At 45.4% G+C, this 13,681-nt stretch overlaps 1 protein-coding gene and 1 non-coding gene across 3 annotated transcripts; both read right to left on the bottom strand.

Annotated features, from left to right (window-relative positions):
• Positions 1-1,429: 1,429 nt before the first annotated feature.
• Positions 1,430-4,726, bottom strand: CBR1 (carbonyl reductase 1). Of its 2 annotated transcripts, none has more exons than XM_054468579.2 (3): positions 4,177-4,726; positions 3,532-3,639; positions 1,430-2,148 (listed from the first exon to the last, which is right to left on the bottom strand). In XM_054468579.2, exons 1-3 carry the CDS (start codon positions 4,463-4,465, stop codon positions 1,712-1,714), a joined length of 834 nt encoding a protein of 277 aa, XP_054324554.1. In that variant the 5' UTR covers positions 4,466-4,726; the 3' UTR covers positions 1,430-1,711. The 2 variants fall into 2 exon arrangements, with proteins under 2 accessions (XP_054324554.1, XP_054324555.1); XM_054468580.2 differs by lacking the exon at positions 1,430-2,148 and adding an exon at positions 2,172-2,779 and having other exon boundaries at positions 4,177-4,645.
• A 3,194-nt stretch (positions 4,727-7,920) lies between these two features.
• On the bottom strand, positions 7,921-8,027 carry LOC129022736 (U6 spliceosomal RNA). The gene has a single exon (XR_008496533.1). It is a non-coding gene; the product is annotated as a U6 spliceosomal RNA (small nuclear RNA).
• Positions 8,028-13,681: the final 5,654 nt, after the last annotated feature.

Here is a 13,681-nt window from a genome sequence, read left to right as displayed (position 1 = left end):
TGGTGGCTCATGTCTGTAATCCTAGTACTATGGGAGGCCGAGGCGGGTGGATCACTTGAGGCCAGAAGTTCGAGATCAGCTTGGCCAACATGGTGAAACCCTGTCTCTACTAAAAATACAAAAGTTAGCCAGGCATGGTGGCGGGCGCCTGTAATCCCAGCTCCTCAGGAGGCTGAAGCAGGAGAATCACTTGAACCCAGGAGGCAGAGGTTGCACTGAGCAGAGATTGAGACTCTGTCTCAATAAACAAACAAACAAACAAACAAATAAATAAAGGGACTCTTCCGAAGCAGTTTGGAGAATTAAAAAATAAATAAATACAAATAAAATAAGGGGCCTCTCCTTCTTTTCATGGGTGATCGCTTTTTGTTTCTGTAAGCCTTAATTCTCACTGGTGAAGTGTGAAAGATCACGACACTGTGATTCTGTGGAAGAAAGAGAATGGCGTGGGCACTTACTGGGTGTTAGTAAACACACACTTCTCATTACCAGCAGGGACAGCGTCAGGCCCATTTACAGGAACTAATGACAGCAGGGGCTGTTCTCAACACTATTTTTTTTTTTTTTTTTTGAGATGAAGTCTTGCTCTGTCACCCAGGCTGGAGTGCAGTGGTGCAATCTTGGCTCACTGCAACCTCCACCTCCTGGGTTCAAGCGATTCTCCTGCCTCAGCCTCCTGAGTAGCTGGGATTACAGGTGCCCACCATCACACCCGGCTAATTTGTTCTCAACACTTTATCTCAAGACATATAATCCTATGACTGTCATCCCAATTTGACAGTTGAGGAAACACAGACAAAGCCAGATACAGTATTCTGCCTGAGGTCAAGAACTCGGAGGGCAGAGCTAGGAGTTTCCACTCCCAATCCCCAGGTTTTGAAAGCTTTCAACAAACAGAAAAGTTTTTTTTTTGCCTTACCTGTTCATCAGTCTGTGTATACTTTGCTGAAACACGTTGTACACCTGGGGCATACGTTGTACACCTCATGACACTTCATCCCTACATAAATAACACATTCCTATGGAGATCTGATAGGTCCCTCATCAGCTCGGTGTTTCACACAAGTGCACACTCACATTTCACACATTGCAACTGGTTGTTTTTCCCCAATGACTTTGGCTTTTTAAAGAGACCAGGTCAGCTGCCTTTGCCTTTGTGGTACTGTCCATGTTTTCCTAGAGGCGGGGAAGGGCCAGAGCCAGCTATGCTCACAGGCTTACATGCTGTCAGCTTTTGTTACATAATGTGGATCTGGGGAGTTCCAATGCATTGTCTGACCTACAACATTGAAAATATTGACTAACTGGCTCTTTCTTTACTTTCTGGGTTTGCTCACCCCCAAGTTGTACTGTCCCTTCCCTTGACCTTTTAGGTTGACTGTACTTGAGACAAAGCTTATTTAGCATCTAAACAATCTGTACAAATGGACACTTATAAAGAACCATTTATTCATCTGTTGATTTTCATTCATTATTTTCATCAATTACAATTTTTCCTCTCCCGCATCAGAGGAAATCACAAAAGACCGGACAGATTTAGGCAGTCAGCTGAGTGCGTAGGCTGCTCAATTAGTAGTACATTAGTGAGTGCTAATTGATAAGAGATCTTTTTTTTTCTTATATAAGGATATTTATGACATTGTAAATGCCCTTTGGACCAACTCAGGACAGGGTACAAAATGGGGCCCATGGATGGAGCTGTGAGCCCAGCTCACCACTGTTCCACTCTCTTCTCCGAAACAAATTGTCCATGGGGACCCTCAGCATCTGGGGGCAAAAGGGCCAAGTACACAGGGGTCTCTGCTCCTTCTTCTGGGCTCTTGGTGGCCTTGGGTCCCGCCATGTCGGTTCTCACCCACCCTGGGCAGCAGGCATTCAGGAGGATCTTGTCCCCTTTCCTCTGCTCACTCAGTTTCCTGGCGTGGATCCTGGACAGAACGGTGACACCAATCTTCGTCACCCCGTATGCGCTGCTGGGCCAGCCCTCCTTCTGGTGCACTCCCTTCTTTGTATCCTCCACAAACTTGTTCATGAGCCCCACCAGCTCCTCCTCAGTGATGGTCTCACTGCGGAACTTCTGCTGCAGCTCTGGGCTGCAGCTTTTAAGGGCTCTGACGCTCATGATGCTAGATACATTCACCACTCTCCCTAAGATACACCACAAAGCATTATGTAGAAAGGTGTGCAACAATCCCATAGAAAGGTGAATGCCAAATGTGCAGGGATTTTGGAGCAGAAAATTTTCATATGAGAGACAGTTACTGGTATGAGTTCTAAGAGGAATACACATAGAAAGTGTGGTGGTAGTTGCATAAGGAACTTCATTCCTGCCTTCAAATTTCGGCTGAGTAGAGTCAGGTGAGATTTGGAAGAGCTGCCCTTTGAGGTCCTGGTGAACCAGAGCCTTAGAAGTAGCACAACTTAATAGGACGACAGGACAGGGAAACAGGATAAAAGCTGAGAGTAAGATGTACATGCAAGTACCCAACTCGAAGCCACACATTTAAATTTTTCTAAAAGTGGCTACTTGATTGCTGTGTTATTTAATAGGTGGGTTCATCTCCTATCCCATTACTTAGGGTAACCATCACAGCAGTTTACAACCAAAGAAATGTGATAGTCACGTCCAGCACCTTCAGCACGTTGAAGGGGAGTTAAAATGGGCCCGGAGTTAAGCAGCGGCAGATTATGGACATCTCTGTGAACCATGCTAAGGGCTTGGACTTTCCTCCTGAAGGATTTTGGGAGAGGCATGACCATGCAGACAGTATGCAGGATGCTGGGAAAGAAAAGACTCAAGACCAGAGGTGCCTCGTGAGGGTTTGCAATTGTCCAGAGGGACAGGTGAGGGCCTGCTGTAGAGTCGGGATGAGACGGATTCAGGAGGAACTCAGTGGGCACAACTCCTAGGACCTAGTAAGTGATTATGAGGGGCGGGGCATGGTGACCTGCAGGATCCTGGTGGGTGGGTGGTAGGGTCTGTGTCCCAGACGACTTAGGGAAAAGGATAGGGATCCTCTGGAAATATCTTAGATTGTGGGGAAAGGCATCAGGAAGAGATGGAAAGGCAGCAAGCCAACTATGTGGTTGGGAGCTTAAGGAGTGTTCCAGACAGGTGACAGGTATTAGAAGGGCCTAATGAACTGGTGGTAGTAAAGGCTCCACCAGCCTGAATAAGATCTCTCTGAAAGAGCAGAGAGAGGATACAGGATGGACTCCCACGCGGAGGGGCATGGAGCAAATGAAAGAGCATCTCTCAGGAGACGTTTGAGCTAAGACCTGAAGGCTGAGAGAGTCAGCCAGGTGTGCAAAGACCAAGTGGGACAGGGAGGACGAATGGCCAGGGGAGTGGAAGAAGTGAGGACAAAGTCCTGAGGCAAAATGGCACATATCAGCTGGCAGGAGACAAAGCACAGACGTCAGTGCACGTGCAGCATGGAGAGGAAGCAGGAGCCTGCAGGAGAGATCCCAGGCAAACAGGGGCCAGATCAAGCCCCAAAGAGAAGGTGCGCTGTTTCCCATCAGACTCACCTTGGGGTTTTATTAGAGGGAGTAATTCTGTGCACACATCTCGGGTACCAAAGAAGTTTGTTTTCATCGTCACTTCGGCTTGAATATGAAAGGGTGTGGGATCAGCAACTTTTAGGAGAGAAAGAGAACACAGTTAATACATTGTACCCATGAGGTAAAATTCTATAGAATGAGACTTAAAAAAACAAAACAAAAAACAACTTAGTGCCTTCTGCCTAAAGTCTGTGTCTGGTTACCATATTGTGCCAATGTCAATCTCCTGCTTTGATCACGTTCTAGGATTTTTGTAAGATGGTACCAGTGGGGGAAGGAGGATGAAGGGCGCACACACTGGATCTTGGCATAACCATTTTTTCTTTTTGCAATTTGTCGTTTATTTTAAAATCAGTTCAAAATTCATCCAATTGCCTTAAAGCTCAATTCAGGAAAACTGCAGAAAACCAGAAAAAGATTCCCAAGAGTCCCAGCCAGGGAAACACAAAGTTCCCTTTGGCTGGAAAACTCTCACTTTCTCCAAGGTTTCTGCACTCCCTGCATCTCCCAGCTCCTCCCTGTCCTCCCTAGGGAGCCGTGATGGACCCCGCAGACGCCAGGAGCCCCAGTGCAGAGCTTCTTCTTCGGGGAGGCCACGTCCCCTCCCCATACCCTTGAAGGCGATGCCCGCGTTGTTGACCAGCACGTCCAGGCCCCCGTACTCCTTGCGCAGGAAGTCGCGCAGGGCGCGGATGCTCTGCAGATCGTCGATGTCCAGCTGGTGGAAGCGCGGGCTCAGGCCCTCCGCCTGCAGCTGCTGCACGGCTGCCTGGCCCCGCGCCACGTCCCGCGCCGTGAGCACCACGTCCCCCGAGAACAGCCGGCACAGGTCGCGCACGATGGCCAAGCCGATACCCTTGTTGCCTCCAGTCACCAGCGCTACATGCATGCCGGACGACATGGCTGAACGGGGCGCGCGGGACACCTGCGTGGAGAACAGACCTGGCTCAGGCCCCGGAACCGCGCGGCGTGTTCCAGAGACTGCTCGAGTCTGGCGGGCGTGGGCGCGCACCCGTAGGTTACACGCCCGGACGCTGAGCGCGCAGGCGCAGGCCCCGCTCCTAGCGGGGCGGGGCCGAACCACCCCTCCCCCTCCCCACCGGAACTTCGCCGGGGTGCGGAGCAGGCGGAGAGCCAGCTAGCCTGACTTTGCAGAACCCGCTGGCCGAAGACCGAGGCTGGTCTCTAGCTACTGGCTGTTGGCTGCCCACGTGGCAGTGAAGAACCATTCCTAGTGGCCATGTGCCTAGATCTGAACTCACTGCTTGTCCTTGGTTCTCCGAGGGGTTTTCTTCCTATTCTCCCAACTGTTCAATCATTCCTAGTTGTGTTTGAAGAAATAGTACATTTGCATGTTTTTTTTTTTCTTTTTTTCCTAGTGTTCTAAAAAAAAAAAAAATACTGCAGGAACTGCAGTCTTTGGAGCTAGAGTTGCAGAAGACACTGGAAGGAAATGACAGGGCATCAAGTTTTTGTTGATTTCCCCCCTAAGTGTATGAAAACAAAGCTACTGACTTAGCCAGATTTTCCAATAATGGTGGGAAACATTCACTAAATCTTTACAAGGTTACTTCTCTGGGCACTTGCAGGGCCATCAGTTTACCTGTGCATAGGTGTAGGAGATTTCACAGCCCTATTTTACACTGACAATAACACTCCAGGATGTACCTTTTAATCCCCATCTTAAAATGAAGAAACAGGGATCCATCCTCAGAGTTTATAACTTAGTTCAGTGGTGGGAAATTGTTAGAGAAATGCCAGGAGTTCGGTCTAGGTCCGGTGGTTCACAGCACAGAAAGCCAGTCACTGAGACCCCATTATTGTCAGGGAAGAAGGCATTATTTGGGTGCTACAGCCTAGGGGGGGAGATCGGTTTCAAATCCATCTTCTCAACTGATTAAAATTAGGATATAGCAGGGAAGAAATGTAACCACATGGGGGAAAATAGCAGGAGTTAGGGAGAGATGAGGAGGAGTGGGTCAACAGGCATCAGGCACTTGTTGCAGGTGAGGGGTCTGGCGTCTGATTTTCCAGATTTGGTGATCTGATAAGTTTCCGTTCCTTGGTGCTATCTGGGAGGCCTGATGGCTAGTTTCCTGAGAAAGGAACTCAGATAAGACAAATGTAAATTTCTCAAGTTTTTAGACAGGGAGGGTCAATTTATTTATTCAAAGGAGACCAGGCTGGGGGCGGTGGCTCACGCCTATAATCTCAGCACTTTGGGAGGCTGAGGCGGGTGGATCATGAGGTCAGGAGTTCAAGACCAGGCTGGCCAAGATGGTGAAACCCTGTCTGTACTAAAAAAAAAAAAATACAAAAATTAGCTGGGTGTGGCCTGTAATCCCAGCTACTTGGGAGGCTGAAGCAGAGAATTGCTTGCTTGAACCCCAGAGGCAGAGGTTGCAGTGAGTCGAGATCATGCCATTGCACTCCAGCCTGGGCAACACAGCGAGACTCCCTCTCAAAAAAAAAAAAAAAGAAAGAAAGAAAAAAAAAGGAGACCATAAACATCCGTCCTATGGGACAATTGCGTGGTTTCAAAGTGAGTGTTCCTCCTTCCTACTTACAAGGGAATTGGGAATAAGGTCAAGTTTCATTTCTGTGCTGTCCCATAGGTTGCCACTATCACAGGTGGCCATTTAAACATAAATTCAAATTAAGCAAAATTTGTAATTCAGTTTTTTAGTTGCACTAGCCACATCTCTGGTGTTCAATATTTGCATGTGTTAGTGGTCACTGTATTGGGCAGTACAGATTTAGGGTATTTCTATCCTTGCAGAAAGGTCTGTTGAACAGTACTGCTTTAAATAGATTGCAATTACATTGCAATTTCAAGGTAGGTTTCCAATCAGTTGCTTTAAAACAAGTTAATAATCAAGGAAAGACCCTTGCTCTTTTTCAACTGAAATTTTTGTCAAAGTAATTATAGATTCACATGCAGTTATAAGAAATAATACAGAGATTCCTTACCCTTTACTCAGTTTCACTAAATAGTAACATGTTGCAAAAGTATAGTACAACATCACAGTGAAGATATTGACAACAAAACAGTCCACCAATCATACTCAGATTTCCCCAGTTTGATGTGTACTTTGTGTATGTATTTAGTCCTATATAATTTTATCAAATGTTGGTTTGTGTATCCACCACTACAGTTAAATGAAAATGTTTCCATTAGCACAAAGAGCCCTCCTGTTGCACTTTTATCACCAAACATACCTCTCTATTACTCCCCAAACCAACTCTAATTCATGGCAACCACTAATCTGTTCACCATTTCTACAAGTTTGTTGTTTCAAAAATGTTATATAGATGGAGTCATACAGTTTGTAGTATTTTGTTTTGTTTTGTTTTCCACTCAGGATAATTCAGAGCTCTGTTTTGAATTTTCTTTCCTATCCCAGTATGTGCATGTTGGGTCTGTCATTGGCTGGGTTCTTTCCACTTAACTAGTTACTGTCTTCTGTAGCTGGTATGAGTCAGTGTTAGAGTGGGATGGATTAAATTTATTAAGAGGGCCAGTCAGCAATAGCACATGGTGTACAGGGAACTTTGGACAGGGTGAGGGTCCTGCTGTTTCAAAAGGCAAATCCTGTGAGGGCCATGTATCATGAGTTTGAGTCTCATTTATTTTTTTAGGACTGGTACCAACATAAGAATTGACAGGTACATTGGGCAGGTTGCTCCGGAAAATATATAAAATATGTATTAACAAGAATTTACTGTATGATAAAGGTGGTTTAACAACTACTGAGGGAAAGAATTATTCCAAAATTAGCACTGGGGAAAGGGCATAATGATTGGAAAGAAAAAAGATCCCTTACAACATACACTAAATAATTTCTGAAGAGAGAGAGAGAAACAGTGATTTATAAATGAATCCATAAAACAACGAAAAGAAAACAAAAGTAAAAGTTTTATTTTCAATAGGGGAAAATGCTTTATTTTGTAAGCATAAAAATAGGGGAAGAATCATAAATGTCTGATGGGTTTGACTATGGGAAACTTTTTGAAAATTTGTTTTTGAAAAGCATAACTTAAAGCCTGTGAATTAAGCTCTACTTGGATGATTTTGTATTGTTTTCTCTGCTACATCTGGGTCTTGATTCTGGTGGTATGTGTGAGGAGCCTCCAATATGTAGCACCTTGTCTGGATTCTGAACAATTTAAGAAATAAAACAGAAATTAAAAAATGGAGTTTCCAGATCTCTGCTATTACTGCTATTGGCTAAGTTGGAAGACATGCCTTAGTTGTGAGAATCAAAGGTCTGAGACTATATTGGCTGCTATATAAAGAATTTTATCACATCAATTAACCTGTGGAATGAATTCATATCTTTACTACCCACCGTTTTTTTTTTAATAGAACGCTTCATGAATTTGCGTGTCATCCTTGCACAGGCACCATGCTAAATCTTGTCCACATCATTCCAGTTTTAGTATATGTGCTGCCCAAAGAACACTACTACCCACTAGTTTAGAGCAACTAAAGAACACAGTTCCCACAAAAAAGAATGGAATCATTTCCTGTGCAGCAACATGGATGCAGCTGGAGGCTATTGGGCAAACGCAGAAACAGAAAACCAAATAATGCATGTTCTCACTTATAAGTGGGAGCTAAACATTTGAGTACACAGGGACACAAAGATGGGAACAATAACATTGGGGATTCCAAAAGGGGGAGGGAGGGGGTAAGGGTTGAAAAACGAACGATTGGGCACTATGTTTTCTACTTGGGAGCATTAGATGCCCAAACCTCAGCATCAGGCAATATACTGATGTAAGAAACCTGCACATGTATTCCCGAATCTAAAAACAAAAACGAAAACAAAAAAGCCCAAAACACAGTTCCATGGTATATATTACAAGAAAAGATGTTGGAAAATAATATTGTTAAGTTATGAACTGTGAGGTTCTCCGGGTCGTTCCTTTGATTATTTACCCTCACGGATCTCTGCTTGACACTGGCTGTGTTCCTCTTGCATTTTATGCTTGTTTAGGATATTCAATAAGCCTTTCTAAAGGGGTAGACTATGGACTTTGAGACCTGGAATCAATCTGTGGCTTAGGTGCTTAGTAGTTATGTAACTCAAGCAATTTACTGAATTCTGTGAAAAATAAAGCCAGATACTAAGGTGGTAAGGACAGATTTTAGTCAATAATGAACTCCTGTAATAGGAAAGAGGGTCCAGTGTAAACGAACTTTCATTTGTACAGAGGTGACTGTGCCTTTTAAAGGGAGAATGAAGGATCAGGAAGTGGGAGGAGTTAGGGAAATGACAAATTACCAAGGGTTGCTCAGTGGAAATGTTGGTTTGGCCAGCTGTGTCTGTTAGCTGGCAATTAGCAAAGTTGGGATTCTAGTCTCCCACTATAAAGACTGAAAGACAGAGGCCCTATCATTTCTGATGATTACATTTCAGAGGAATGGCTTTCAGGTCCTTGAGAAAGACATTCTTTCTTTCTTTTTTTTTTCTTTGAGACAGAGTTTCTCTCTTATCTCTCAGGCTGGAGTGCAGTTGTGCGATCTCGGCTCACTGCAACCTCTGCCTCCCAGTTTCAAGAGATTCTCCTGCCTCAGCCTCTCGAGTAGCTGGGACTACAAGCGTGTGCTACCACGCACAGCTAACTTTTTGTATTTTTAGTAGACAAAGGGTTTCGCCATGTTGGCCAGGCTGGTCTCGAACTCCTGACCTCAGGTGATCCGCCCGCCTTGGCCTCCCAAAGTGCTGGGATTACAGGTGTGAGACACCACGCCTGGCCAAGAAACGCTCCTGGGTGGGAGATACATCTCAAAGGGACAGAGAGAATTCACAGCTGTAAGCCGTTTTTAGTAAATGCTTTAAGAAAGGGCAGTCAGGGGCCTATTGTCAGAAGTTGGTTATTACAAACACCACATTTTTTTTTGGCAGCTTAAACATTCTCAGGAAGGGGCTAGAGTCATCCTAGGGGTGATGGGGTCATCCTAGCCATGTAGCCTTGAGCTGTGTTTACAAAAAAAAAACAAAACCAAAAACAACTCACAATGTGTAAATTTAGAAAAGGAGATGGGGACTTTATTTCTTCTAAAGGGGTACAACCTGCAAGGTAGCCATCCTGGAGTCTGGGGAGCTGACTCCAGCAGAAACAGAGACGGGCACTTTGAAGGGGGAGGCTTTGAGGCAGGAGCTTTAGACTGAACAGGTTGGCTAAACTTACACATTCAACAGTTTACAGGAGGAGCTGTGAATATTCATGAAGGTGGTCCTGATACATGCATATTGAAGAAACATGCATGTAACATACGACTCATGTATATTCACTTTGGGATGGTGACTTGACATTTAAGTGTATTACGATTAGGCCCTATCTGTCAAAAGGTCTTTCAGGACATCAAGGCACGCAAGTACACAGCCTCTGTAAACCAGAACCAGTCCATTCCATAGTCCACGATCTTCTTCTCAGGAGAAAGTTGTTGAAATCGGTCTCTTGTCTAATCAAAGCTGTAGTTATGGCTTGTGTGTAAGAGTTAGAGAAAGAGGAAAGAAGCAAAAATGCGTTGGCAGTTAGAGACAGGTTTACTTTAGATGAAACCTGAGAGGCGCTCCTGGCCCATTTTGGTCAGGAGCTCTTTCTCTTACAGACTAAGAGTATGTATTCGTTTTAGGGTGGGGGGCTTATCACAAGCTTGGAATGTTTATGTGTGTGGAGAAGTTCATGGCGGGGTTGGAATCTCTCTGGGAGGAGCAGAGGTTATCCTGGGGCAGACATCTTTCTGGCCTGGAGGGGGGTTATCTCGGGGCCAGCATCTTCCTGGCCTGGAGGGGGCTTTATCTAGGGGCTAGCATGTCTCTGGTCGGGGAGGAGTTTGGAATGTTTCTGGTTGGAGATGTTATTTGTGGTGTGTGTAGGGATGTGGGATTGTCTGGCATCCATGTGGACTGGCGAGAAGAAGCAGAGGGTGTCTGTTTTTGTTCTAGGCATTCCCAGACAAAAGACAGAGACCCAGAATCCTCTTACTAAAGAGGATGGTCAAGCTGAGAAGAAACTGGGCGTCCCCAAGATTTCCTCTAGCTTAGTCCTGCTGGTCCTCTGAGGACCGGACGGCCGACCTGACTTTTCCCGGGTACGGCGAGAAAGCCGGGGAGGGCAGATCTTACCAGTTGGCTGGATTAGTGTCCGATGTTGGATGTTCCAGTTGGAATTGGCAAAGGGCCTCTTGGACTGCAGCCGCATGAGGAAGAGAGAGAAAGAAAGAGAGAGAAGGAGAGACAGAGAGAGAAAAGAGAGGATGAGGGAAAAGTAAAGTGAGAGAAAAGATGGGGCGGGTGGCCAGAGACCCTCAGGATCCAGAAATTAGCTCAGGACCAGCTGCGCTTGCCCACTGCTTCCTGGGTTGCAAGAGAGCCTCTGCCCCCAGCACCCAGCCTGGGTTTCCGCACCAAACGTAAGAGTTCAAGAAAGAGGTAAGGAACACTAAACGCGGCTGGCAGTTAGAGACAGGTTTACCTTATATGAAACCTGAGAGGTGCTCCTGGCCCGTTTCGGTCAGGAGCGCTTTCTCTTAGAGACTAAGAGTATGTATTGGTTTTAGGGTGAGGGGGCTTACCACAAGCTTGGAATGTTTATGTGTGTGGAGAAGTTTATGGCGGGGTTGGAATCTCTCTGGGAAGAGGGGAGGTTATCTTGGGGCAGACATCTTTCCACCCTGAGGGGTGTTATCTCGGGGCTAGCATCTTCCCCACTTCCTAGCCGGAGCGGGGTTTATCTTGGGGCTACCATGTCTCTGGTCAGGGAGGAATTTGGAATGTTTCTGGTTAAAGATATTATTTGTGATTTATGGTCATGGTGACCTTAGCCATTAGGCTGATGCCCTTTGGATTTAGGCGGTTTTTTTTTTTAGCCAGAGTCTTGCTCTGTCACCCAGGATGGAGTGCAGTGGCGCTACCTTAGCTCATTGCAAGCTCCACCTCCTGGGTTCATGCCATTCTCCTGCCTCAGCCTTCCAAGTAGCTGGGACTACAGGCGCCCGCCACCATGCCCGGCTAATTTTTTGTATTTTTAGTAGAGACGGGGTTTCACCGTGTTAGCCAGGATGGTCTCGATCTCCTGACCTCGTGATCTGCCCGCCTCGGCCTCCCAAAGTGCTGGGATTACAGGCGTGAGCCACTGCGCCCGGCCTAGGCGGTTTTTTATTAAAGTGAACTTTAGAATGAGGGGCTCGTCCAAGATGGTGATGCTTCTGCTTTGTCATTGTGGAACAGGGGGTTAGTTAGCATCTGGTGGTGCATGAGTGGTAATTGTTTTAATATTGCTTAGGTGGAGGTGAGTGCTTATTTAGCTGCTAGAGAAAAAGAAAAACCTTGTAGCCATTAGAACAGAATTTATTCTTTAAGTGACTTAACCCTTTCCTGGCATGGCCTTAGGTCTTGTTTATAATTTTTGTATCTTATTGCCACAAACAGTCTGTTCCATCAGTCTCATGGTCTCCATTTTAACATCAATGCTGGCCAGTTGTGTCTAAACTGTAAAAGAGAGAGGGTATAATGAGGCATGTCTGACCTCCCATTCCATCAGGGCTGGGAACTAAGTTTTTAAGTTTTCTTCTGGGGCCCTTTTGGCCAAAAGGGGTTCCATTCAGTCAGTAGGGGCTTAGAATTTGTTTAGTTTACAGCTGTTAGAAACTATGTTAGTGTTTAAATCTTTTAGTGTTGTGGGGCAGGGGTGAATAAAATCATTTGTGTTTAGAATCTGTAGTTTAAATAGGATTTGTGCTCAGAGGAATGTGTCTGGAATTCACTGGTCAAGGAGGAAAAAAAACCCCGCCTAAATCCAAAGGGTATCAGCCTAATGGCTAAGGTCACCATGACCATAAATCACAAATAATATCTTTAACCAGAAACATTCCAAATAAAAATACACATAACAACTGTTTTGTGGGGAAAAGAAAGAGAGATCAGACTGTTACTGTTCTATGTAGAAAGGAGTAGACATAAGAGACTCCGCTTTGTTATGTACTAAGAAAAATTCTTCTGCCTTGAGATGTTGTTAATCTGTAACCCTACCCCCAACCCTGTGCTAGCAGAAACATGTGCTGCGTTGACTCAAGGTTTAATGGATTTAGGGCTATGCAGGATATACTTCGTTAAACAAACGCTTGAAGGCAGCATGCTTGTTAAAAGTCATCACCACTCCCTAATCTCAAGTACCCAGGGACACAAAACACTGCGGAAGACCGCAGGGACCTCTGCCTAGGAAAGCCAGGTATTTTCCAAGGTTTCTCCCCATGTGATAGTCTGAAATATGGCCTCATGGGAAGGGAAAGACCTGACTGTCCCCCAGCCCAATACCCGTAAAGGGTCTGTGCTGAGGAGGATTAGTAAAAGAGGAAGGCCTCTTTGCAGTTCAGATAAGAGTAAGGCATCTGTCTCCTGCTTGTCCCTGGGCAATGGAATGTCTCTATGTAAAACCCGATTGTATATTCCATCTACTGAGATAGGAGAAAACCGCCTTAGGGCTGGAGGTGAGACATGCTGGTGGCAATACTGCTCTTTAATGCATGAGATGTTTACGTATGGGCACATCAAAGCACAGCACCTTTTTCTTAACCTTGTTTATGACACAGAGACATATGTTCACATGTTTTCCTGCTGACCCTCTCCCCACCATTATTCTATTGTCCTGCCACATCCCCCTCTCCGAGATGGTAGAGATAATCATCAATAAATACTGAGGGAACTCAGAGACTGGTGCTGGCGTGGGTGCTCCGTATGCTGAGCACCGGTCCCCTGGGCCCACTTTTCTTTCTTTATACTTTGTCTCTGTGTCTCTTTCTTTTTTCAGTCTCTCATCCCACCGGATGAGAAACACCCACAGGTGTGAAGGGGTAGGCCACCCCTTCACTATTTACCTAGTATTTACATTGTATTAGATATTATAAGTAATCTAGAGATGATTTAAAGTATATGAGAGGATGTGCATAGGTTATATGCAAATATTACACCATTGTGAAAGTTGTAGAATCAAAATGGAGTCACTTGTGTCAAAACCCTGATAAATGCAGCTGGGGAAGGCCTTGAAGGAAGGGTTCTCATGCAGTATGCCTCATAACAAGAATTGTCACAAAAGACTCTGCATA

This window comes from Pongo pygmaeus, chromosome 22 (assembly GCF_028885625.2).
Source record: "Pongo pygmaeus isolate AG05252 chromosome 22, NHGRI_mPonPyg2-v2.0_pri, whole genome shotgun sequence".
Lineage (NCBI taxonomy): Eukaryota > Metazoa > Chordata > Mammalia > Primates > Hominidae > Pongo > Pongo pygmaeus.
The sequence above is the reverse complement of the archived record's forward strand: the minus strand, read 5'-3'. Positions and strand labels throughout refer to the sequence as shown.